We start from the raw sequence: 20,993 nt of genomic DNA, 5'->3' as shown, positions 1-20,993 counted from the left end.
AAGATTTTTATTTTCGTAATCATAGTGATAATTTTGTTGGAAGCAGAGTGATGTTAGGGTTAAGTTTTTAGCCGAGATTATATTCAGAACTAAGCAAGGAACTAAGTCGGAAAATAAGAATTTTCAGCATTAATTATTCCTTATCTTCGAAATCAAGTGTCCTTCCAAGGTTTCGCATGCTATCCTCAACTCTATGCATGTCATCGGGCCCTTCGTAGGAATCAACAATTTTATTGACTTCTAGGCATAAGTCTACGATGTTCTCGTCGTCACGGTTGAGGGCCATTTGCTTCGTCACCATAGACTGCATTTTACGGAGAATTTTTTCAAAATATCGAATATCATCATTTCTTCGACGTTCCTGGTCTTCTTTCTCATCTCTAGCTTGCTTGTACTCTTGGAAGTACTCGTCCTTTTCTTTCAAAGTTTTATTTTTTTCTTCGATGAGCTTATCCTTTTCCCGTTCGATCTTCTCCTTCTCAGCCATAAATTCCTCAGTCATTCTTCTGTTTTCTGCGTCCTTTTGTTCATTCTGAAAATTACTTGAATATTCAATGATAAACCTTTTTAACCAATTCTTTGTAATCCGATAGAACTTGAATAAGGCTTTCAACTTTTTTGTGATGTTGTTCATCCTTCACGCTGGCCTTTTTTGCGGCATCTTCTAGCTCCCGTCGCTTTCTCTCAAGTTCCAACATCTACGGTATGTTTCGGTAAAAACGAACATATTTCTGAAATAATTACCTTCTTCTGGTGTTCTTTTCTTCGGATTTCTTCTTCTTCGCGCATTTGATCAATGAGTTCCCTTTCGCGTTCAGCGTTCTTTTCAGCTTTTGCGTTTTCGATTTCTTTCCTTTTGTTGTCTCTACTAATCCCTTCTGCAATAGCACCCAAGAGCGCGATTCCCGCGGTAACAGCTAAAAAGTTTCATTTTTTATCTCTATCAATTTTTTACCCGTAGCAAAAATTTTACTATTCATATGGAAAAAGCAAAAACGCTGTCTTCATAGCAGCTCCCGTTTCATCTCTTCTTGTTAAATAAATTTCATTCAATGTAACGAAGACAATATTTGGAAAATGAATGTGAGTTACTTTCTCTCAGCGTTAGTTTTTATCCCATTGCAAAGGGCGTTTCGGGGTCAACGGTTGGGGTCGCTGAGTAACTTTCTTTCATTATCATTATTCAGGTTTATCATTATTAGGTTTGTTGCTAAATAACTACCGTAACTTACGGCCCGTACAATATGTCTCCGATAAATGTATTGAGCATGGGTTATCTAATTGTCAGCGTTCCATCAGAATGACAAGGCCTACGATCCAATATCTTATTAAGATTAAATATACATCCTGAGATGATCTTATCGTTCTCTGTGAATTTTTAGAGAACCACAAGATATATGAAAGAAAAGCATGAATTTATTAGCTTTTTATATTTTCTCTTCTATAATAGTGATGATATTCATTGCATTTTGCTCCATGGTTAGAAAATATGGTCGATGCCTGAGATAATTGCTTTTAGATAATCTATTTCGAAGAAAATGGACAACACAAAATCAACGAAGATCAAGAGGAACACATATCGAAGTAAGAGTTTTTCAGGAAAGGCTTGTCTAAAGAAAAGTTTCATTGAGATGACGGAGGAAGAGTACCATCGTCAGTTGGAGTCAAAAGACCGCGTCTTTTTCATTTCTTTTCCAATGCTTCTTTTGGTAATCCAGGTTTTGATGAAGATATTTTTATGATATCAAGATATTCATTAGATTATCATCGGCCTTCGACAATTCGTAAACCCTGATGATTTGATGGCCAAAAGAACAACAGAAGAGAAAGAAGAAGAAAAGAGCTCGAATTTAGCTTATACCCTCTTAGAGAAGATAGAAGAAAGTCTCATTTAGAGTTGACTGAATTCTGAATTCTGTGAGAAAATATATTTCTTTCACGCGGTGATTAGCTCAGTGATTTGAACTGGCAAATATTGAATTAATTCTTTGATAAAGTTTGCACTTTTGCATCTGCCTGAGCTAATAAAGCATGAGCATTTTGCACTTTTTTCTTCTATCAATAATGACTGCGATTATAGAATTGGTCGATTCCAGGGGCAGGCGAGAGGATCGAGATTTTGAGTTTTGATTTAACAATTTTTCACTCCGTCGCGCCCTCTTAGTATCCCGCTTAGACTTGAATTAACTTAGAAAAAAAGCGACCGAAGAATTTCAACTAATTAATTAAAAAAAACTGGACCCGTTACCAGGCTACGTTTTTACAAGAAAGAGAGAGAAAGAAAAAGCAAGAAACCGAAAGAAAAGAGAAGAAGTCCCGCTATTATTAATTCTTCATTTAATCGACTTTCACAATTTATGAAGAATAATCACTCGCAAAGAAGAAAAAGCAGACGAAAGTTTTTCTAATAAAAATGATGAAAACGACACTGCGAACTGTTTTTGTTCTGATTCTGCTTGTTGGAAATGCAATTGGAAGAAAAGTTGGAGATCGCCGCCAAAAGTGCACGAAGCTTGGGAGAGAGTATAAGTGCTCAGCTAGGCACCAGCTGGGCTCGACTTGTTTTCATAAAACATGCAAAAGGAAAGTGGATTCAAAAGTTCAAACAGTTCATCTGAGAAATCGTGAGAATGGATTAGTGGATAATGCGGTTTCAAATCCGAGTTGAGCTTTTTTTGGCTCGCAATTTTTCTTTCTTTCAATAATATAAAATCCATCATAAGTCGAATTCTTCGTTGCTCAAGAAAAGACAATTCCAATCGACCTATTTGGATTGGCTACGAAGGAAACTGCAAGGGTAAGTAATAAATACTTTTTTATTCAGTAATAAAATTCACACTTTTGGATCATAGTCTGGATTAATTGATTAATTTCGGAAGCTAAATGATATTCAAATACCCCAAGTGTGTCAAATGGTGGACTCTAGCAAAGCTGTATGACGTAAAATTCATAAATTCAACGATTTTATATCATAATCGAAGAGCTTGATATTAACGACTCGTGAAATAACGTGAGGGACAAAATAACTTTCTTTGATAAAGCAAAAATTGGTATTATCAAAAATTATGTAATGTTTCAAAAAGAATAACTTCTACGTTGACGCCGAATGAATTGTAGTTGATTTGCTGCGCCCTTTTGTGGGAGCTACAAATCTCGGATTGTCCGTGACGTCAAGCTCCACCGCCCGGGTTGGCGACATTTTCAAAAAACCTTTTGTCGAAGTGACGTTGAATTCCATTTTCGGGATCGATGACTTATCAAGTGTCAATAGATCTTCATTAGAGCGCATTCATTTTTGAATAACATACGTATTCAGGAAAGGGTTTCATGAACAACGAGTGGTCAAAAACAACGAGTAAAAAGTCCAACGAATACCAAAACATCACCTCTTGGAATTGCCTTGGAGGATCTTCAACGCCCGTAACCGACGTTGCCCAGTTTGTCTTTCGCCGTAAACTCTACATCATCGCTTCGTCAAACGAAGCTTTTCACCTGTATGAAATCGGAAAGACTTTCCATCCAGAGTACATTCAAAAAGTTCCGGTCAACGGACAAAGTCTGGAAAAACTAGCGATGCTCAGTGTTGCCAAGAAAAGACTGATGCTTGCAGCTGGGAAGAATATGACAACGCTAATGTACCAGTAAGGAGCTTTTATCCTTTCTCCTTTCATAATTCCTTTAGCTTCCCAAATAAAGAAATGAAGAGAAGCGCGTCTGGTAAACTCTACTATAAATTTGGCTTCGAAAAACAATCCCGAGCCACAGGCTGACGTCGCGATCTACTGCAAAGTACGCGTCTGATGAGCGCTTTGGTACCTATCGCTGCGAGACCAGACAAGCAAAATCTGGCAGGGTCTACTTCGTACTCGATAAGAGAATCCATTCGAGGTTTCGCAAGCATTTTTCCTCGAAGAACTGGAAGGAAATTCGATCGAAACGAGACGCTGTTGATGGCAGATGCGATATTTCGTCCGGAAAGGTAAGTTTCCATAAATAGTTAAAAATAAACTTAAAGCGACTTAACTTAAACTGTAAAATTTCTTCAGAATATGGACGTTTTCTTCGCTGTCAACAACGAGGAACCTACCCGCGGCTATTACTCGTACATCGACGTGGTTGAAATAAAGGATGCAAACCGCGCTAGCACCGCACAGCGAATACCTCACGAGTATCGCATCACAGCCACAGCAGGTTGCCCATTTATCACAAGATAGCCAACGCAAACGAACTATTTTTAGCTTTTCAACAAGGAAAACGAGCCTCGCTTTATGTGACTGGGGATCAGCGCGGGAGATGCACGATATTCAGGAAGAAATTTTTGAAGACATAGATGACTTTTTCTCCTTCACTTTCAAAACATTTCACTGCCAAAGTCAAAAGTTCAGATAATAAAATTAAAGGGACATAAAGTCAGTTTTTCATCACTGAGTTGATTTTTTTACATAAATAATTTTATTCTTGCACAGAATAATTAACACTAATCATTTGAAAATGATGTTGACAGTATCGTACAAACATCATCAGATGAATTTTATAGGGCAACATCTAGTAGAAATTATGACTAATCATGAACTGTAATTACAGTACTTGAGAACTGCTACGATCAAAGTTTGCGTGGGCAATGAAAGTTTTCGGTCGTGTAAATTTGAAGTCATTTAGGAAGAAAGTGATTTTATTCCTTCTTTCCAGCAGGCTTGGCATCTTTGTAAATAACAAGTTGCAAGCATAAGAGGAATGACATGAAAGTGGAGGCAGAAAAGTTCATTATCATCACCATATCGCCAGTTTCCTGGAAGGAGGTGAAAACTCTAGCGAGGCCTCCAGCAAAGAGCATGCCACAAGTAACTCCGGAAAGGGTTCCGCAGTGGCCATTTTTGAAATTTGTAACGACCTAAAATCGATTAGAAATCAATTTTCTAGAATGTTTATTCACCTGGATAAGTCTGGAGATAACTGTAACTGGAAGATTGCAAAGCTGAAGAACCTGAAGCTGCTCGACAGTGACCATGCCAGAAATAAGTACGTAAACAAAGCCAGCGTAAGCAAGATTGAGCATGAGCCCAAGACCTCTTCGTCCAGTGTAGTCACAGATAAGGAACGCAATGATCATCGTTTGAACGGCCATGAAGAAAGACTCACCCCATGATGAAAAAGGGAAGCCAGAGGCAAGTCCGTAACCGATGAGGGTAGCACTAGAAAGGGTTAGAATTTGAAGAGAGACACTCGCTTTACCATGGGAAGAGTTCCAACAAAACAGAGAAAAGAGAGAGGCCAGCTGCAGATTTAGCTCCGATGATGCTCAGAATTTGTGGGACCTTATTTTTGCGTAAGCTCGAAGAGAAGAATTCTTGACGCTACCTTGACGAGAATGCTTCCAGCAATGATAGCAAGTCCTAGTCCTTTAGCCAGAGTTGCTTTGAAGCAATCTTGGTCGAGGATGTCAAACTCATCGAGATATTTAACAGTACATTCTTCGGTAAGAAGGTTGATTCCAGTAGGACCTACAATTTGTTTCAAAAGATCCATTTCGCTCTAAAAATAGTCTTGATTGAATTTTATTCAGAAAATGACCGAATATCAATATTTGTCGGTGAACAGGGCAGAAAATGATGAAAAAGAGAAGATGTTTGTTTTAAATAAGACCGTCTGTAACAGAATTTGACTTCAATTTAACGCCAGCGATGGTCTTCGAGCCAAAGCCAGATGTTTTTGGAGTGCGTGGAGTAATTGAGCCCGCTCTTCTTGAACCTGGAGTTTGAGAACCTGAACGGCGCGAAGAAGGAGTCAAAGAGGCCCGAAGACTGGAGCTGGCCTCGGCATTCTGTCCTGTCTGGAAACCTGTTACAGGTCCTGTTTCCTGTTTATGAGTGGTCTGTCCTGTAACCTGTATAAAATTTTGATCAAAAATTTACTCTGTTTACAGGTCTGTAAACAGGTCTGTTTAAATGTAACAGGTCTGTTTATAAATGCAGAGATTGTCCCTGTTTACAGACTTTGTCAGAAACAGGGCTGCGAAAAAATACAGTTCTGAAGAATAATACAGACCGAACAGGGAAAAAGTCTGGATTTTTCTTCGAATCTGGGTTATTCAAATAATAACTTAAGAAAATAATTTAAACATCTGCTGTTTTTTTCAGGACAATATTTTTTGACAGACCTGTTCCTGTATACAGTCATACAGACCTGTCCAGGGCAGAATTTTTTTACAGACCTGTTTCTGTATACAGTCGTACAGACCTGTCCTGTTCTGTTTCCTGTGTGAAAATCTAGCAAAAAAATTTTTTAACCTGTTTCTGTCCTGTTCTGTTTGACAGGATGCCGAGGCCAGGACTGGAGTTGCCGATTCCGAGCTTGTTTGTATGCTTGCTCAACAGACGCTGAAATATTTTCAAAATTTAAGAGAAAAGCGAAAGTCATACATTGAGAGCAGGCGATCGCATTTCTGGGGTCTTGCCCATCGATTTCCCGAGTCTGTGGGGAGTCGTTCCGAAGGCAGATTTTTTAGCGCCAGATAGGGTTCTTTCTTTTGCATTTCTCTTTGCGCTGAAGGCGGTTTCGGTCAATCTATGGGCAGGGTGGCTATTTTGGACAAAATTTTGGGGTCTGGCCATCCAATTTCCATCCAATAAATTTTGAGTCGTAACTATCCATCCAAAATCCAACCCAATCCAATTATTACCCAATTCCCCAAAAATCCCCAATTCCAATTAGATCCAATTGGATTTCCAATTTTTCCAAGGCTTTTAGTGCTTTGAAAAGAACGGAAACAGTAATTTTTTATCCGAAAAGAGGATCAACATAGCCAAAACAATGATTTTTTATCCGAAATTGTTCATTTTTATCATGAAAATGAGCCTGCTTTGCATAGTTTAGCGAGATATTTTTTATTGGGTCCAATTCCCCAATTTCCCCCCAATTGCCCAATTTTCCCCAACAAAATCCGGTACCCTGGCCATCCAAATTCCATCCAAACCTTATTGGATTGGATCCAATCCAAGTCCAACTAACCCCCAAATCCAAATTAGCCACCCTGTCTATGGGCCAGCTCTTCTCGCTCATTCACTAAAATAAAGATAAGGGGGAGCAACTTAAGTATTTGCATGAGAATTTTCAAGTATAATTATTGATTTACTTGAGTCCATGCGGAAAGAAGGTGCATTTGATGCGATGGTACTGACGCCTGGAGCTTTTGAATCTGACGTTGAAGCACCTCCTGGCGTCATAGCTCTCTGAGGAGTAGCTTCAAGTTGACCCCAAGTCATGAACGGCGAGTCTTCCACGCCGGGCATTGACTTGGCGTGGCCAAAAGACTGAATTGCAATTTTAATAGTCGCGGATACATTTATTACAAACCCATAACGACCAGGTGTAATTGGTTTTCCGTCAATGCCGACTTTTCCATCATCTTTAAGCGTATTTTTGATTCTATTGTGAACAAGAGTAGCAACACGATCAGGAGCAACAGGACGGAGGAAAGGGTCTTTCTTGAATCTTGTATTTTCGTGGACGATTTCTCGGGGCTGAGGAGGTTTCTTGAAGATGTATTCTTTCTGTGCCTCGAGTTCAGCGCCGTAGAAAAGAGAATTCTTGTTAGTGTACTTCCAGTTCCCAACGCCAGCTTTCTTCTGCTTCCCAGGTTCACGGGCGTCTTCAATCGCGAGAATCTTTTCGGGCGCTAAAAATAATCATTTAAGACTTTTAGCATAGACAGAAAGACGTACCCATAAGTTTATTGGCATCCTTGTCTTCACACATCATGTCTCCTTGCTCCTGCGCAGCATATAAAAACGCATATTGCTCTTTTTTCTTGTCTTCTGTGAATTTGTGAACTTTTTGAAATGAGTCGTTGTCTTCAGATGTGAACTTGGTGCAGTATCTGTCGAGGGAGATGTTTTCTGTTCGCGATTTTTTCTTAGTTGGAGCTTTTTCTTTCTCTTGCTCCTCGTCTGAGTCATTTTCGTCGTCTTTTTCGCGATCAGGCGAGCGATCATCTGGTGCCGGAGTACCCTAAACACGGTAAGTTCCTGATTGACTTTCTCGGAGAGCGTCACCTCAAGAAAAGGAGTTCCACCGACAGTCCAAGCGCCAGTAGTCGGCCTTTCCGCCTGTCGCTTCTTATGCTTCATTTGAATTTCGCGCATCGCTTCCACATCGCCCTCCTCTTCAGCTATCAGATAATCGTGCTGGTCTTTTACGTGATCGTAATGGGGGAAGAAATCTCTTGTAATCAGCTTGTCCATGTCGGACAAGTACTCTTCTTCTTTCAAAATCTCACGAGGCTTCTTCGTCAAAATGAGTTTATGCGTCTTTGCGATCGCTAGCTGCCTCTTTCTTTCCGCCTTTGTCAGAGCAGTAGAAGCGCTGGACATCATCGAGTCGGGCATCGATTCAATATCCAAATCCCGCGCTTCTCTTTTCGCTGACTTACCGATTTCCCGCAGCTCTTCCAGCCGCTTGAAGTCGGATTCGGAGAAGTCCGAAGTCGTACTTGACCTGCGACTAGAGCCGCGATCGGACCTCACACTCTGCGACATGACTTTCCTTTTTCCCGATTATGCCGATTGCAGCTGCCAAATGCAAGAATCTGAAAGACGAGCTTTTTTATGAATATGAAGATTTATATTTTTGTTGGAAATATTTTGCAGATTTCGAATAGTTTTTTGTCAAATAAGTTAAGTTGAACATCAAAGGATTCTTTGTTTTGTATTTATTTTGCGGGCTTTCGGAGTCGCTTGTTCCAGGCGAAGTTATCGCCATATTCTCGGAATTCTAGCTTTTTCTTTCTTGGCTCGACGACTTGATCGATCTGAAAAGCAGTTAGAAAGAGCCAAAAACTGAAAGAATGGGGTTTCATACCTCCCAGCCTTGTCGGTGAGCAAAGTCGATAGCGGCTTCCTTAGTTTTGAAATGCATCCAGCCGTGGACGTTGGAAAGAGGATCGGCGGTAGAGCCCCAGCCCATCGTTGGATTTTCCCTGAAGAATTTAAATGGTGGAATAGAGAGCTTTCCGTTACCATCTTTCCTGGGTATCGAATTCAATTTGCCAGTACTGAGCATTTTTATCGGCAGATTGCATGACGTTTCGAGTGGTTTGGGAAATGGTGACAAGTCGGCCTTCAGTTTCTTCAGTGATTCCAGAGACGGCCTGAAGATTTTTAGAATTTAAGGAAGTGAGGGGATAAACAGACCTTGGCAGCGGCGTGGTGGGTGATGAGGGCATCTTCTGGGTAAGCAAGAGTCTTCGATTTCTTGGTTCCCTTGATGAAGTCGTCCTTTGCTCGAGTGAGAGAAGCTTGGGTGAGAGTTTTCTGGTTGTTAGTCAACACTTTTCTAGGGAGCAAATGATCAGGATACAGAAAGAGAAACGATTTAATTTACGTGTTCGTTGGTGTGTTGTGGCCCCACATGGACTTGATACCACGGGTAGATGTTTGAACAATCCTCCTTTGCATGTTCTAAAATACAGGTAGTGAAGATGGGACGTTTTCATTTTAAGGTATATTTATGTTTGTGGTCGGGTGTGGACCGCGTTAATTTTTAAAGCTGACGGTGATGATATTTTTGAAAGAGCATTTTATTGGCACAGAAAATTTGGAATATTATCGAACATTACTGCTCGGAATTCTTGGAGTACTGATTTGCTTTTCTTGAGATCTTCATTTTGTAGAAACCATCAAGGAGTGAAGAGTTCCAGATTATCCTCTTTGCAAGAAAGCTTCGCCTCGAAATCCTTTCATTTTGCCTCAATTGGTCATAGTCAGAGCGCGCCACTGATTGGCTCTCACGAATTCTCACTACTATCGCTATTTTCACGAATTTTCGATAATCCTTGAAGAATTCAGAGAGTATCACTGCGAAAATACACTGTGGATTAACGCATTTGCCGATGTCCATATACGAATTTTACGAATAATAATTTATATTCATTTTAGACGGTTTAAAAAAGATTTCACTCAAAAATGTCTGCTGAATTGGCGTGCACTTATGCTGCTCTCATCCTCAACGACGACGGAGTCGACATTTCTGGCGACAAGATCGCTTCCCTCCTCAAGGTTCGTTCAACCACCCTCCAATCCATAGCGAAGCCTTGATTCTAGGCCGCCAACGTCGATGTTGAGCCATTCTGGCCCGGACTTTTCGCCGGTGCCCTCAAGAACTGTGACGTCTCCGAGTTGATCTCCAACATCAGCTCTGGTGTTGGTGCCGGTCCCGCCGTTGCTGGTGGAGCCGCTGCCGCCGGTGGTGCTGCCGAAGAGGCCAAGGAAGAAGCAAAGAAAGAGTCCTCCTCCGAGTCCGAAGAAGATATGGGCTTCGATATCTTCGGATAATCTGATCACAACCCCTTTCTGTGTCATTTTATGCCGATTAGTAGCCACGCTAGTAGGCAGATAATAAAATAGATAAAAAAAAATAAATAAAGTCGGATCCTTGCATCCTTGATTTTAAAAATTCTCTCATAATTTAGGATCAAAAAGAACCTAAATCATGGTTTGTCCTTCTTTCCTCATATTTTCTCAGAACAAGAGAATTGTCCTTCTTTCCTCATATTTTCTCAGAACAAGAGCTTAGAATGTAAAGATGGTCAAGAAATTGGACACGAAAACTGGGGCGATATTTCTTGGTACGAGCCTAGTACTAATTTTTTACAAGCAAATTGGTTACGCACTCAGGCTTTTCGTCGACTACGGCCCTTATGCAATCCTCGGTCTATTTATTTTATCAGTTCTTTCCCACATGAAACCTAGAAATTAAAAATATTTTTCCGTACGCCTTCCGGGACGCCGTAAGGCCGATTTTACTATTTTAAACTTAAACCATTTGTTTTTTCTAGAACAACTTCTCTTCTTCGTGTTTATTTCCCGTTTTTACTCAGTTCCCGATTCTCAGTTTTACTCTTTTCTGGTATTTTGCACAAATGTTTCCAACTCCAGCAAGTTTGTAAAAGGTCCGATAATTAAGAAATCGGATGAGTGGGCACCTAGACGTCGACGATGTGGTGCCCATTTCAGGCCGTAGAAGCTCCACATGTCTTCGCAGGATCGGATTTTAATTTACCTATTGATAAACTTGTTAGCGATAGGCATGTTTTGGCTTTAAACATTTTCTTTCATAGACAGTTTTTTTTTTAAGGGGGCCACTCGAACTTTTCAAAAAAAAGGTACTTCCCGGAATCGAATAGGGCTGAATAAGGTCTCGTTGGAAAGACCGCCCCGGAAACTGTACACAAAAATTATAAAAAGAAAATTTTAGCAAGAACTTTAGCCGTAATTCAACTGTAAAAATGCATTAAATTCCATTGTTTTCGGAAATGGCGCGCGCTGATTGGCTGAGGCGCGGTATTGTTCGAATGGAGCGCCACCATAAATGGACTTACCGACGGAAAAATCGATATTCTAGCGCTTGTGGTGGTTATATTTTTCTTGTCATAATTTTTGTGTATAGTTTAGCAAATTCTGCATTTAATGAGATCTCAACCGACTCCGTACCATGACGGGAAGTACTTTTTTTTTGAAAAGTTTGAGTGGCCCCCTTAAAAAAAAAACTGTCATAGAAGTTCCTTTCTGAATAATATAAATCCACTGTAAAGGCCATCGAGAAATACAGACGCAAAATCAGAGGAACAGGATGAAAGCCCTAACAGGAGGTCAACAGTGCATCGCCCGACGCTGAGAGAGAGTCTCGGACCGTCGCCTGCTCTTCAAAGAAGGCGGATGACAATCATGGCGCCGAACAGAAACAGCTTTGGCAACAGAATGAGCCACGGCAGATCCGGGTAAAACTAAAATTACGAAATGGTAATAATTTCCACATTCAGAAACGCTCCAATAATCAACCTGGTGCGCACGGAGTCGAACGGAGACCCACCCCTCGATCCTCACAAAGAAGAAACCGAGGACGAACGAGCCGAGAGTGAATCAGAAGAGAGCGATTTTGGCGCCAACGACATGGACAAAATCTTCTCGATCCAATTTATGGTGTCATTTGACGACGTCTTCTCAGAATTCGCGTTGAAGCATTCGACGATTTCGTCGATCGACGCGATGAAAAAAGAAATTGAGGATAAATTCGAGAACAAGAAGGCAACCTATTCGGACGTTGTGCTTCAAATTGATCCGGAAATCCTGGCGAAAAAGAAAGAAATGCTCAGGCTGAGAAGAAAACAGTTAATTAAAGATGTGTGGGAAAAGCAACATCCCTTCCGTGCTCGATTCGCGAGGCTACGCGAAGAAGCAATGGACAAGTGGCGAGACGAGGCGCAAAGAGCGATCGATGAAGTGAACCCACGAAAAGCGCTGCAGAAGATTCAAAAATACCTCAACTACGATCCGACGGACTCGAGCATGGTTATCATGAAGTCAATGGCTTTTCAACTGCTCAAGGACAATAGAGTCTCCTCAATTGCGATTAACAGGGCAAATGAGCTTGGAGTGACGGAGGAGCAGGAGAAAGCACTCACTTTGAGCTTGGCTGAGGTAAATTAACGACGACATTTTTTATGAGTTTATTTAATTTTACTGATAATTCAAAGTGTCACTGACAGTATTTTTAGTAACTCAATACAGCATTGAAAAACTAAATAATCTCGTTTTCATTTTTAAAATTACTAAATAAGTAAAAATATCTTACTTTGATAAATTTTGATCAATAATTTAGACAGTCATCTTTCATTTTAGTGTGAATTCAAACAAGCAGAAAAGTACGTTGAAGAAGGAAACTACCAACAAGCGATTCGCCATTACAGAAAAGTGCACGAAATTATTCCTGACTTCGAAGATTGCATGACCTGTATCGTCTATCTCGAACTTGATCGTGGAAATTCATCGGCAGCAATGGATCTTCTTCTTCAACAAATTCAGCGACATGTAAGTCTGGTTAGAATCGCTGCCAATCGGCTTTTGTCAATCTGCCCAATTCTTTCTGGCCGTTTGCGGCGAACCAGAGGAGAATTCCAGACTGAAAATAGCTATTTTTCTACTAAACGATGTTAAAACTTACGATGCAAAGGGCATCCACTAGAAACAGAAAAGCATTCCCGCCGAATGCGACCAGAAACTCGAAGCTCTTCACAATAGCGAACATCACGGACTCTCTCTTGATTCCATTTATCGCTGAAAACCCGCAAAAGAGTAGGAAGACGGAAAAAATCAACCGAGGCTCACTTTTTGCCATCGTGCACTTTTGGAAAATCAATTTTTCTCTTCGGTTGCGAATTTTTTTCTTCGAACAAAAAAGTGTGAAAAACTGTTGCCGCCAGCGCGCAGCTGGAGACCTGCGCCAGGCGCCATACGGACCAGTTTCTAGGTGACCTGGTTTATGATGGTGTAATTAACACTTCTTCACAAATAATGAAACCCATAAATCTGATCGTTGGGAAAATCTAATTTTGTCCTTTTCAGCCGGATCGTATGGACCTTCGAATCCTGCGCACTCGTCAGTATCTTCTCACGAATCGCCTTGTTCTCTGCCACGAGCATTTGGACGCGCTTCTCTCTACCATTCCAGATCATCCCGAAGTCATAAAAATGCACGAAGAATTAGAAAACCGCGGCAGCAAGGCTGAAAACAACTGTATCATATATTTCGCAGCCGGTCACCTAAAAGACGCCCTGGTCTACATTGGCGAGGCGATTGCTGCTCGACCCAAGCTTCTCAGACTTTACCTCTTACGAGCCAAGATCTACCGTCGATTATCATGTTGGACGCGTTCGCTGGAGGACTTGGAGCTTATCTACAAGGCGGAAGCCGTGAGTTTGAAACCAGAAGCCGACAGTTTGATCTTTTGCATTTTGAACGACGCGGGAGTTTCTTGTTGCGCGGCGGGAAATTACGACCAAGCAGTTAGACTCTTCACCGCTGTTCTTAGATATATCAAAGGCGAAAGAAGAGTTTGGGTGAATCGGGCTGATTGCTGGTTCAGACTTGGAGAGCCAATGCTAGCGATTCAAGATTATTCCGAAGCACTGAATTTGGCAGAAGACGAACCCGTTTGCAGAATCATCCGTGGGCGCATTTCAGTCGTTTACTACGAACTTGGCACCGAGCTCTTCCATCAAAACAATCACGCGGAAGCAGATCATCATTATTCCCTCGCCATCGAGTATCACATCCATATCATGTATTTAATCCAGCGATCCAAAGCAAGAATCCTCATCGGCAACGAAAAAGGCGCCAAGCTCGATGCAATAGCAGCCTATAAGATTGACCCTTACAACCGCGAGCTGATTCCACTCCTGGCGCGGCTTTTCCCTACCACAGGACTACCAGAGGTCGAGGATCATCTGATGCGACACTTTCCGCCGAGAGAAACGCCCTTGCGAGCGATAAAAACGCACAAGAAAACGAGTCAAGAGAAAATCTCCGTCGGTGACTTCCGAAAACGTATCGTCTCGTCGACAGTCAAACCGTTGCCGCCTATAAGATCACAATTATCAGTTACGAAAGAGCTCGTCAAAGTCGCCGACGAAAGAAAAATTCACATAAAACTATAGTCTGTACATCCACATTTATCTCATTTTCTGATATTTTTTATAGATAATACATTTATTTTTGTAAAGCATGATGTTCATTTTGTGTTCTTTGAAGAATGGCAAAGGAAGTGATTGATAAGGACCTGCTTGAGTTGAGGGCGCAGTATATGGACTCTGGTAGAAGTAGAAGGAGTTGTACGATAGTCAAGCAGGAGAAGGAAGTAGAAAAGACGAAGAATGTCCAGACAAAGAAGGTTCGTCGTAGATCTAAAGAGTTTAGTTGAAAGAGATAGAAAATAAGAGTTTCTCAGATTACAAGTATTTTTAGAAAGTAACGAACAAACCAGCTTCGAATTCGAACTCAAAGCGGCCAACAAAAGCAAGAAAAATAAAAACAGCTAAAAAATCCCTTCGAGTTCCAGCAAAAACCAAACCTAAAGTTCCAGCCAAGAAATCTCCCAAAGTTCCCGACAAAAAGCTAAGAACTGTTACAGTAGCTAAGAACAGTCCAAAAAAGAAAGCGCCGCAAAGAGGCAAAACACAAACCGGAAAAGAAGCAGGAAAGAAAGATGAAGCACAGAAAATCTCGAACGTTGTTTACAAGGATGCCACGGGGCTCACTTCCGATGAAGAATCAGAATTTTCGTCAGAATCTGAGGGAGAATGGGATGAAAGAAAGACTGATTCTAAGGGAAATAAGCGTGAAGACTCTCGTGCCAATCTTCCGGGAATCTCGAGGTATTTTGAGCAGTAGTATTTGAAAAAAAAATCTCTTGTTTTCAAGCTCGAGCGAAAGTGATTCCGAGATCGATGCTGAAATTCCATCAACCGACGAGGAAGCACCTGGCCCATCTGGCCTCGGCAAATCAATACAGCGCCCCACGCAGCGTAAAAATAGAGTTGTCCGAAAACGACCGGCGATACAGAATCGCTACATCGTTCCCAAGAGAATACTCGTTGACAGAGAGCTTGGCCCATTGGCCACTTTTGGAACAGATTCAGAGCAAGCGAACATGAATTTCAGCGAGACTCTTGGAAACCCTGAATTAGGTGAAACAAGCTGGACAGAGGCGGAATTGTCTACTTTAACTGATATTCTGGACTCCATGAGAGCAAAGGCAGATCATATAGGAAAGGTTTTTTTTTATTTATTTCTCCTCCGAGTGAAATTTATCTTGTTTCACGGAAAAACCGCGACAAGGAATATATGGTCTTAGCGAGCGCCAAACAATGAAGATCCAGCGACAGCTCACAACCAAATCCGGCAGACAAATCAAAGCAGCAGTTAGTTCAACTTTGATGCAGATAAAAGAGAATGAAAAAATAACGGACCCAGAAAAGCACTCGGCTTCGTTCTTGTGGAACGAACTATTCAAGAGCATATTTGGCCACGATGCAGAAATGAAGGCGATAGTAGAAAAGCATCATGATGCGTTCGAGAGTTTCTTTTCTGACAAGGCAGAAGAGGTGGAATTCGAGGATGGACGAAATCGAGAGGTTAAACTCGCTCGAGAGGAGAGAGAAATTGCTGGTGTTCCAAAGCAAGCTGAAGTGGATATTCCTGAGATATACAGATATTTGGGGGCACTCTCTAGTCGCAAAAATAAGACATTGCCACGACTGAATATTGCGACAAGGTCTCCTTTCTTAGTAAAATACTTTGATAATCCATTCTAGTGCTCTTCTTGTTGAGTTACTCGACGAAATCGAAAGAGAAGCAGACGATGTCGTCTCGCCGAATCTTCAGGACGAATTGAACAAACGATACGCCGCAACGCTTACAAACCGGCGTTATGTTCCTTTCTTGGATAGTCAAAGAAAAGGTAAGCCATCAATCAATTGCGTCAATTACCGTAAATCCCTGACTTACAGTATTTACACAGCTCTCTGTGTATTGGCGCTGACTTTTGTCTTCCATGATTTCAATCCAGTGTTTTCGCACGTTTTTGGGATAAGACCTTTTGTTTCGATTGATGATCATTTGGAAAACGTACAAACGTCGATTAAATTATATGTTTAGTTTTCCAGCGAACAAACAAAGAGTTTGATGAGTTCAATCCGCTTGCATTGAGTCTTGAAAAGTGGAGTGAAAGGCTCGAAGGAGATGGCAGCACCGAAATGGTCGATACTTTTTCGATGGAATTTGAAAGTCCTCATGCTGAGACTGGCTGATCTCACATTCCAAAATAAAATTCAAAAAAGAAACAATTCTGTGGTTTACCGTTCATTGTTTTTATGTTTGACGGTCAAACTTTGACCAGCGTTTTGAAGAAAAACAAATTCAGAATGGATGAAAGAATAATCAGAAAGGAGGTAATAAACGCCTCTTTGGACGTCCATCCAACTCAGACCGCTCTTGTGATAGACTACGACGAAGGGAGTGGTTCTTAAAATTTATTTCGTGCTTAGTGAACAATATCCGTATCCGATAAATCCCCATCAAAGAATTTATGCACTTTATCAAGCTATTTCTCTCACTGAACCTCGATCCTAAGTAAATATCCTCTTGTCGTCAAACGGGCGTGAGTTTCCCACTGAGCCTCGTCAGTGCACCAAGGTGATTCGCTTGGAAGGCCTTGCCAAGGACACCGATGTGCGACAATTGGCAGAGGATATCGTTACCAAATGTCCTCTTGTTAGCCCTACCAGACTTCCTGAAATCGAACAGCTGCTGTATTACCTTCAAACAAGGCCAGTTACATCATCAAATAGTCCGAGCAATACGAAGTCCTTATCTGAATCTCCTGATGCAGAAGAAGCGAATATTTACGATCTTGACAATTACATCGATTTACTGTACGAAGAGATAGAAGATAAAGAGCGCGGAGCCAAGCTGATTCTGCAACTTACAAGAAATCCTGAATTTCTCGAAGAAGTGTTGACGAAAGAAACGGTCTTGACCGCTTTGGCGCGAGTTCTAAGAGAAGATTGGAATAAATCAATGCAACTTAGCTCAGATTCGGGATGACAGTTAGTTTGCGTTAAAACGAACCTAAACGGTGCTTTAGTGTAGGTTTTCTCAGAGGTTTTACTGTCACAGATTTTTAATTTGATGCGATTCTCTTCAGATTACCGCTTCGATTATTTATAGAGACTACAGAGGTGAAAGTGTTTTAATTCTTTGATCGCAGTCTCGACTTCAAAATCCCAACCGTAATCCGGTCTCTTGTCATATATGTCACCCAAAAAGCCGCTCATTCCGAATTCAGACATTCTCTACATTTTCTTTTGCTTCTCCAACTTCAGTCAATTTCATCAAGTCGTTGCTCATTTCAAAATCGGGGCTCTTTGTATGACAATTATAGAAGAAGAACTCAAACGAGCGAAAAAATGGAAATCCGAACTTGACACAACGAAGAAGTCCCGCGACGCCGATGACTTCAGGAAGCTACAAAAAAGATACCGAACTTTAATAAGAAAGCAAGATGGATTACTACGGATTGGGCTGTACTTGCTCTTGAATTTATCAGAAAACCCAGATGTCCAATTCAAAATGCGGATAAAGGGCATCATCAAAACGCTTGTGGAAGTGATCATCACCCGGCAAGCCGAGCCAGTCTTGATCTTGGCTCTTTCGATGCTACAAAGAATGAGCGTTTTCAAGGAAAACAAGGACGAAATGAAGAAACAAAAAGTAGCGGGAGCCGTTTTGCCGATTGTCAGTGATCCGAAAGCGAATGACACGCTTAACCTAACACTCAGACTATTGATGAATCTATCGTTTGATAAGGTGATAAGGTTTGTAAGCAATAATTAAGAGGGAGGGAATTAAAAGTCTTTAGGGCGCAGATTGCTGCCTCTCATCTAATACCACCGATAGCAAAACTAGCTTCCGCAATAGAAACAACTCCGCAAAGACAAGTCGCAAGATGTCTTTTATACCAAATCTCCAAGGACGAAAAGCCAAGAAATCAACTTTCATACACTGATGCGTTTCCTCTCTTAGTGACCCAGGTTCTAAACGATCGCGGAGAGGTTCCACTGGAGCTGTCAGCTTTGCTGATCAATTGTGCACTGTCGCCGGCGAATGCTGAATTATTACTCAAACACAACAAAGGAAAAACGCTGAAGTCCTTGATTAAACGCGGGCTCAAAACCAAAGACGCATTAATTTTGAAAGTAAGACAACAATCCCAGACAATAAGTTCGCAGATTTGCCCGGTTTATTCAGGTCTAAAACTGTTTCTTCAGGCTATCCGAAATCTGTCTATTCATGAGACGGGCTGCAAAGAAGCCATGCTGCCGTATATTGGAAATATTGCGTCCAACTGTCAATCAACAGACGAGTCTTTTGCCATTGAATGTATCGGAACACTTGCTAACTTGAATCTGCCTAATATCGATTACAACCTGGTACTTCAAGAATACGATCTCGTTACATGGCTTAAAAATGCTCTGGGTAAGACCGTTTGTTGGCTCACATGCTCTTTTCTCACACCCCTTTTAGAGTAAATTTGATAATGGCTATTTGTGAAGAGGTTTCCATTCTAATCCGACCCTCTTCGGAAGTCTCTCCAATAATACTTCTTTAGATACGAACACTACTCTTCCGGACGATATTGTACTTGAAGCAGTTCTTTTGACTGGCACCGCCGCAATGGACGATCAATGCGCCAAGCTCTTAGGAAAAGAAAACTTTGTACAGATTCTGATAGATTTGTTGAAAGCCAAACAGGAAGACGACGAAATGGTCTGCCAGGTAAAGAGAGAACAGGTCGCCGACTTTATTTTTCGGAAATTTGATTGCATCATTTTGGATAGCGCATTTATGCGCTAGAGACGGAAAGCTAAAAATTGTCGCAGATGATGACGACAGAACTTCTCTTTCAATATATTTTAACCGCCATCAACGCTCTTTCAGATCGTCTATGTCTTCTACCAACTTGCCTTTCATCAAGTCACCCGGGACCAATTTCTGGCAACGACAGCGCCCGCATATCTTGTCGATCTTATGCATGATTCGAACGCGCAAGTTCGGTTAGTATCTTCTCATTTGTATGGAATTGAAGGTTTTTAGGGCTGTCTGCGACTCAACGCTTGATATCATTTCAGAATTCGACAAAGGATGGAGCGAAAAAGTCAGGGAACGGGTTTCAGACTTGAAATTTTAACAATTGTTTTCATGATTTTGCTCCTTCAGAGCATCAAATTTGTAGGAATGAATTTTATGAGGTCTGGCGATAAATTTATTCCTTTTATAAAAAGAGACTGTAACCAAAACGTAATTCCTATGGAACCCTCTGTCAGACTCGAAAAATTCCGGTGGCATAATTCGCAATGGCTGGAAATGATTGAGGGGCCACAAGAAGGAGCTCTAGCGTACGAAGAAGAAGAATATGGACATCCGGCAGATCTGCTTCTTTACGACAACGATGAGTATTTCATGGACGATGAAGATCAGCAAATGCCCCCGGACTTTTATCCTGATTTTAGACCCCAGTCGAGATGGTAAGCTCTTCTTTCGAGTTCTTCGCTTACGTTCTTGCCAATTAGGGAAAACTCTGCAGATCCAGGATGGTACAATGACGGAATGATGGCCCACGACTACCGATAAAATCAAATTCACCGACGAAGCCTTTTCTCGAAACTAAATTTTCTATTTTTCTACTTTCATAAATGTTGTCTTGTTTTTTAGAGCTCAAATAAAGGATAAAATCGAATTAAAAAACTTTCACCTGGAGTACTTTTCCTTTTGAGGGCCCAGATGAATCCTTTATTGCGCAAAACCACTCTAGTAGATTCGGGTCTGAAAGTTTTCAAGAGAACAGACGGTAAATCAATTCCCAGGGCAAACAGAGGACTGCGGTCGTGCGTTAGAGGAAAATCTCATTGGATTCTTCATGATTTATGAGGACGTCGACGCACACGTCGCTCTTGAACTCAAGGATTTCGTCGCGAACGTCAATAATTCTTTCATCACGAGGACTATATTAGTATCTCCAAAATTGTTTATCTGGGTTTTCTGGAATGAAAAAGGAAGAATCCTTCATCCCGAATTAAATCTTGTATCCTCTGTCAGAAGTTGATGTCGACGAAACTTCGTTGAAAAAATCTTTACAGCATATGTTCCGGTCTCAGAGCGAAAAGTCGTTCTGGAAAATTCCATGTTCTGCGAATTCTTCTCCAATTTGTATCATTTGATGATTATAAATTCTCATTTACGTCAATGTAAAATATCGTGCTAGCAAGAATTCTACAGAATTTTTACCAAAAGGTAAAAAAAAAGCCAGGAGAGCAGGAAGGATTAAACAGTCGGATAACCTGTGCAGAATCTTCCAACTGGCTCAAGCACAATCATAAAGGGATTTGACACGAGAAGACCAGTTTTTCTTGTGGCAATAACAATCACTTGTCGCGACGCTGGCTTTTCCTTTTATCCAAGGCACCTACTGGTTTATAATCACTTTGATTAATCGCTTCCCCGGCACACGCTAATTAATCTAATAAGCCACAGTAAAATTTGGTGATTGTCAGAGCTCTCAAAAGTCTGTGTTGCAATCGATGAGGTTTTATGGTCCTATTCGG

At 41.2% G+C, this 20,993-nt stretch overlaps 10 protein-coding genes across 10 annotated transcripts; 6 read left to right on the top strand and 4 right to left on the bottom strand.

Moving 5' to 3' along the window:
• Positions 1 to 16: 16 nt before the first annotated feature.
• LOC145696834 (uncharacterized) lies at positions 17 to 964 on the bottom strand. The gene is made up of 3 exons (XM_081773933.1): positions 745 to 964; positions 573 to 698; positions 17 to 532 (listed from the first exon to the last, which is right to left on the bottom strand). Exons 1-3 carry the CDS (start codon positions 787 to 789, stop codon positions 134 to 136), a joined length of 570 nt encoding a protein of 189 aa, XP_081630059.1. The 5' UTR covers positions 790 to 964; the 3' UTR covers positions 17 to 133.
• A 1,750-nt stretch (positions 965 to 2,714) lies between these two features.
• On the top strand, positions 2,715 to 3,938 carry LOC145699779 (uncharacterized). Its single transcript, XM_081777043.1, has 3 exons — positions 2,715 to 2,797; positions 3,317 to 3,641; positions 3,683 to 3,938. The coding sequence occupies exons 2-3, from the start codon at positions 3,328 to 3,330 to the stop codon at positions 3,768 to 3,770; spliced, it is 402 nt and encodes a 133-aa protein (XP_081633169.1). The 5' UTR covers positions 2,715 to 2,797; positions 3,317 to 3,327; the 3' UTR covers positions 3,771 to 3,938.
• A 521-nt stretch (positions 3,939 to 4,459) lies between these two features.
• On the bottom strand, positions 4,460 to 5,528 carry LOC145697182 (mannose-P-dolichol utilization defect 1 protein homolog). The gene is made up of 4 exons (XM_081774348.1): positions 5,359 to 5,528; positions 5,233 to 5,315; positions 4,934 to 5,192; positions 4,460 to 4,891 (listed from the first exon to the last, which is right to left on the bottom strand). Exons 1-4 carry the CDS (start codon positions 5,524 to 5,526, stop codon positions 4,673 to 4,675), a joined length of 729 nt encoding a protein of 242 aa, XP_081630474.1. The 5' UTR covers positions 5,527 to 5,528; the 3' UTR covers positions 4,460 to 4,672.
• Positions 5,529 to 5,563: 35 nt separating this feature from the next.
• On the bottom strand, positions 5,564 to 8,676 carry LOC145698208 (splicing factor ESS-2 homolog). The gene is made up of 7 exons (XM_081775410.1): positions 8,052 to 8,676; positions 7,722 to 8,007; positions 7,133 to 7,675; positions 7,043 to 7,062; positions 6,420 to 6,572; positions 6,288 to 6,377; positions 5,564 to 5,905 (listed from the first exon to the last, which is right to left on the bottom strand). Exons 1-7 carry the CDS (start codon positions 8,532 to 8,534, stop codon positions 5,633 to 5,635), a joined length of 1,848 nt encoding a protein of 615 aa, XP_081631536.1. The 5' UTR covers positions 8,535 to 8,676; the 3' UTR covers positions 5,564 to 5,632.
• LOC145698586 (NADH dehydrogenase [ubiquinone] iron-sulfur protein 4, mitochondrial-like) lies at positions 8,617 to 9,540 on the bottom strand. Its single transcript, XM_081775795.1, has 5 exons — positions 9,379 to 9,540; positions 9,189 to 9,330; positions 9,015 to 9,145; positions 8,857 to 8,974; positions 8,617 to 8,806 (listed from the first exon to the last, which is right to left on the bottom strand). Exons 1-5 carry the CDS (start codon positions 9,450 to 9,452, stop codon positions 8,708 to 8,710), a joined length of 564 nt encoding a protein of 187 aa, XP_081631921.1. The 5' UTR covers positions 9,453 to 9,540; the 3' UTR covers positions 8,617 to 8,707.
• Positions 9,541 to 9,896: 356 nt separating this feature from the next.
• LOC145698587 (large ribosomal subunit protein P1-like) lies at positions 9,897 to 10,397 on the top strand. The gene is made up of 2 exons (XM_081775796.1): positions 9,897 to 10,052; positions 10,098 to 10,397. Exons 1-2 carry the CDS (start codon positions 9,960 to 9,962, stop codon positions 10,326 to 10,328), a joined length of 324 nt encoding a protein of 107 aa, XP_081631922.1. The 5' UTR covers positions 9,897 to 9,959; the 3' UTR covers positions 10,329 to 10,397.
• A 1,186-nt stretch (positions 10,398 to 11,583) lies between these two features.
• On the top strand, positions 11,584 to 14,513 carry LOC145698576 (uncharacterized). Its single transcript, XM_081775785.1, has 4 exons — positions 11,584 to 11,773; positions 11,816 to 12,473; positions 12,675 to 12,863; positions 13,398 to 14,513. The coding sequence occupies exons 1-4, from the start codon at positions 11,712 to 11,714 to the stop codon at positions 14,487 to 14,489; spliced, it is 2,001 nt and encodes a 666-aa protein (XP_081631911.1). The 5' UTR covers positions 11,584 to 11,711; the 3' UTR covers positions 14,490 to 14,513.
• A 59-nt stretch (positions 14,514 to 14,572) lies between these two features.
• LOC145698579 (uncharacterized) lies at positions 14,573 to 15,685 on the top strand. Its single transcript, XM_081775788.1, has 3 exons — positions 14,573 to 14,722; positions 14,797 to 15,206; positions 15,253 to 15,685. The coding sequence occupies exons 1-3, from the start codon at positions 14,585 to 14,587 to the stop codon at positions 15,683 to 15,685; spliced, it is 981 nt and encodes a 326-aa protein (XP_081631914.1). The 5' UTR covers positions 14,573 to 14,584.
• Positions 15,686 to 15,698: 13 nt separating this feature from the next.
• On the top strand, positions 15,699 to 16,665 carry LOC145698583 (uncharacterized). Its single transcript, XM_081775791.1, has 3 exons — positions 15,699 to 16,105; positions 16,146 to 16,291; positions 16,489 to 16,665. The coding sequence occupies exons 1-3, from the start codon at positions 15,699 to 15,701 to the stop codon at positions 16,638 to 16,640; spliced, it is 705 nt and encodes a 234-aa protein (XP_081631917.1). The 3' UTR covers positions 16,641 to 16,665.
• An 89-nt stretch (positions 16,666 to 16,754) lies between these two features.
• On the top strand, positions 16,755 to 20,136 carry LOC145698206 (kinesin-associated protein 3-like). The gene is made up of 11 exons (XM_081775409.1): positions 16,755 to 16,851; positions 16,964 to 17,419; positions 17,560 to 17,570; positions 17,659 to 18,206; positions 18,251 to 18,587; positions 18,660 to 18,867; positions 19,001 to 19,167; positions 19,330 to 19,445; positions 19,486 to 19,551; positions 19,716 to 19,916; positions 19,962 to 20,136. The coding sequence occupies exons 1-11, from the start codon at positions 16,755 to 16,757 to the stop codon at positions 20,020 to 20,022; spliced, it is 2,268 nt and encodes a 755-aa protein (XP_081631535.1). The 3' UTR covers positions 20,023 to 20,136.
• Positions 20,137 to 20,993: the final 857 nt, after the last annotated feature.

Source organism: Oikopleura dioica, chromosome 2 (assembly GCF_907165135.1).
Source record: "Oikopleura dioica chromosome 2, OKI2018_I68_1.0, whole genome shotgun sequence".
Classification (NCBI taxonomy): domain Eukaryota; kingdom Metazoa; phylum Chordata; class Appendicularia; order Copelata; family Oikopleuridae; genus Oikopleura; species Oikopleura dioica.
This window is presented reverse-complemented; position numbering and strand designations above follow the sequence as displayed.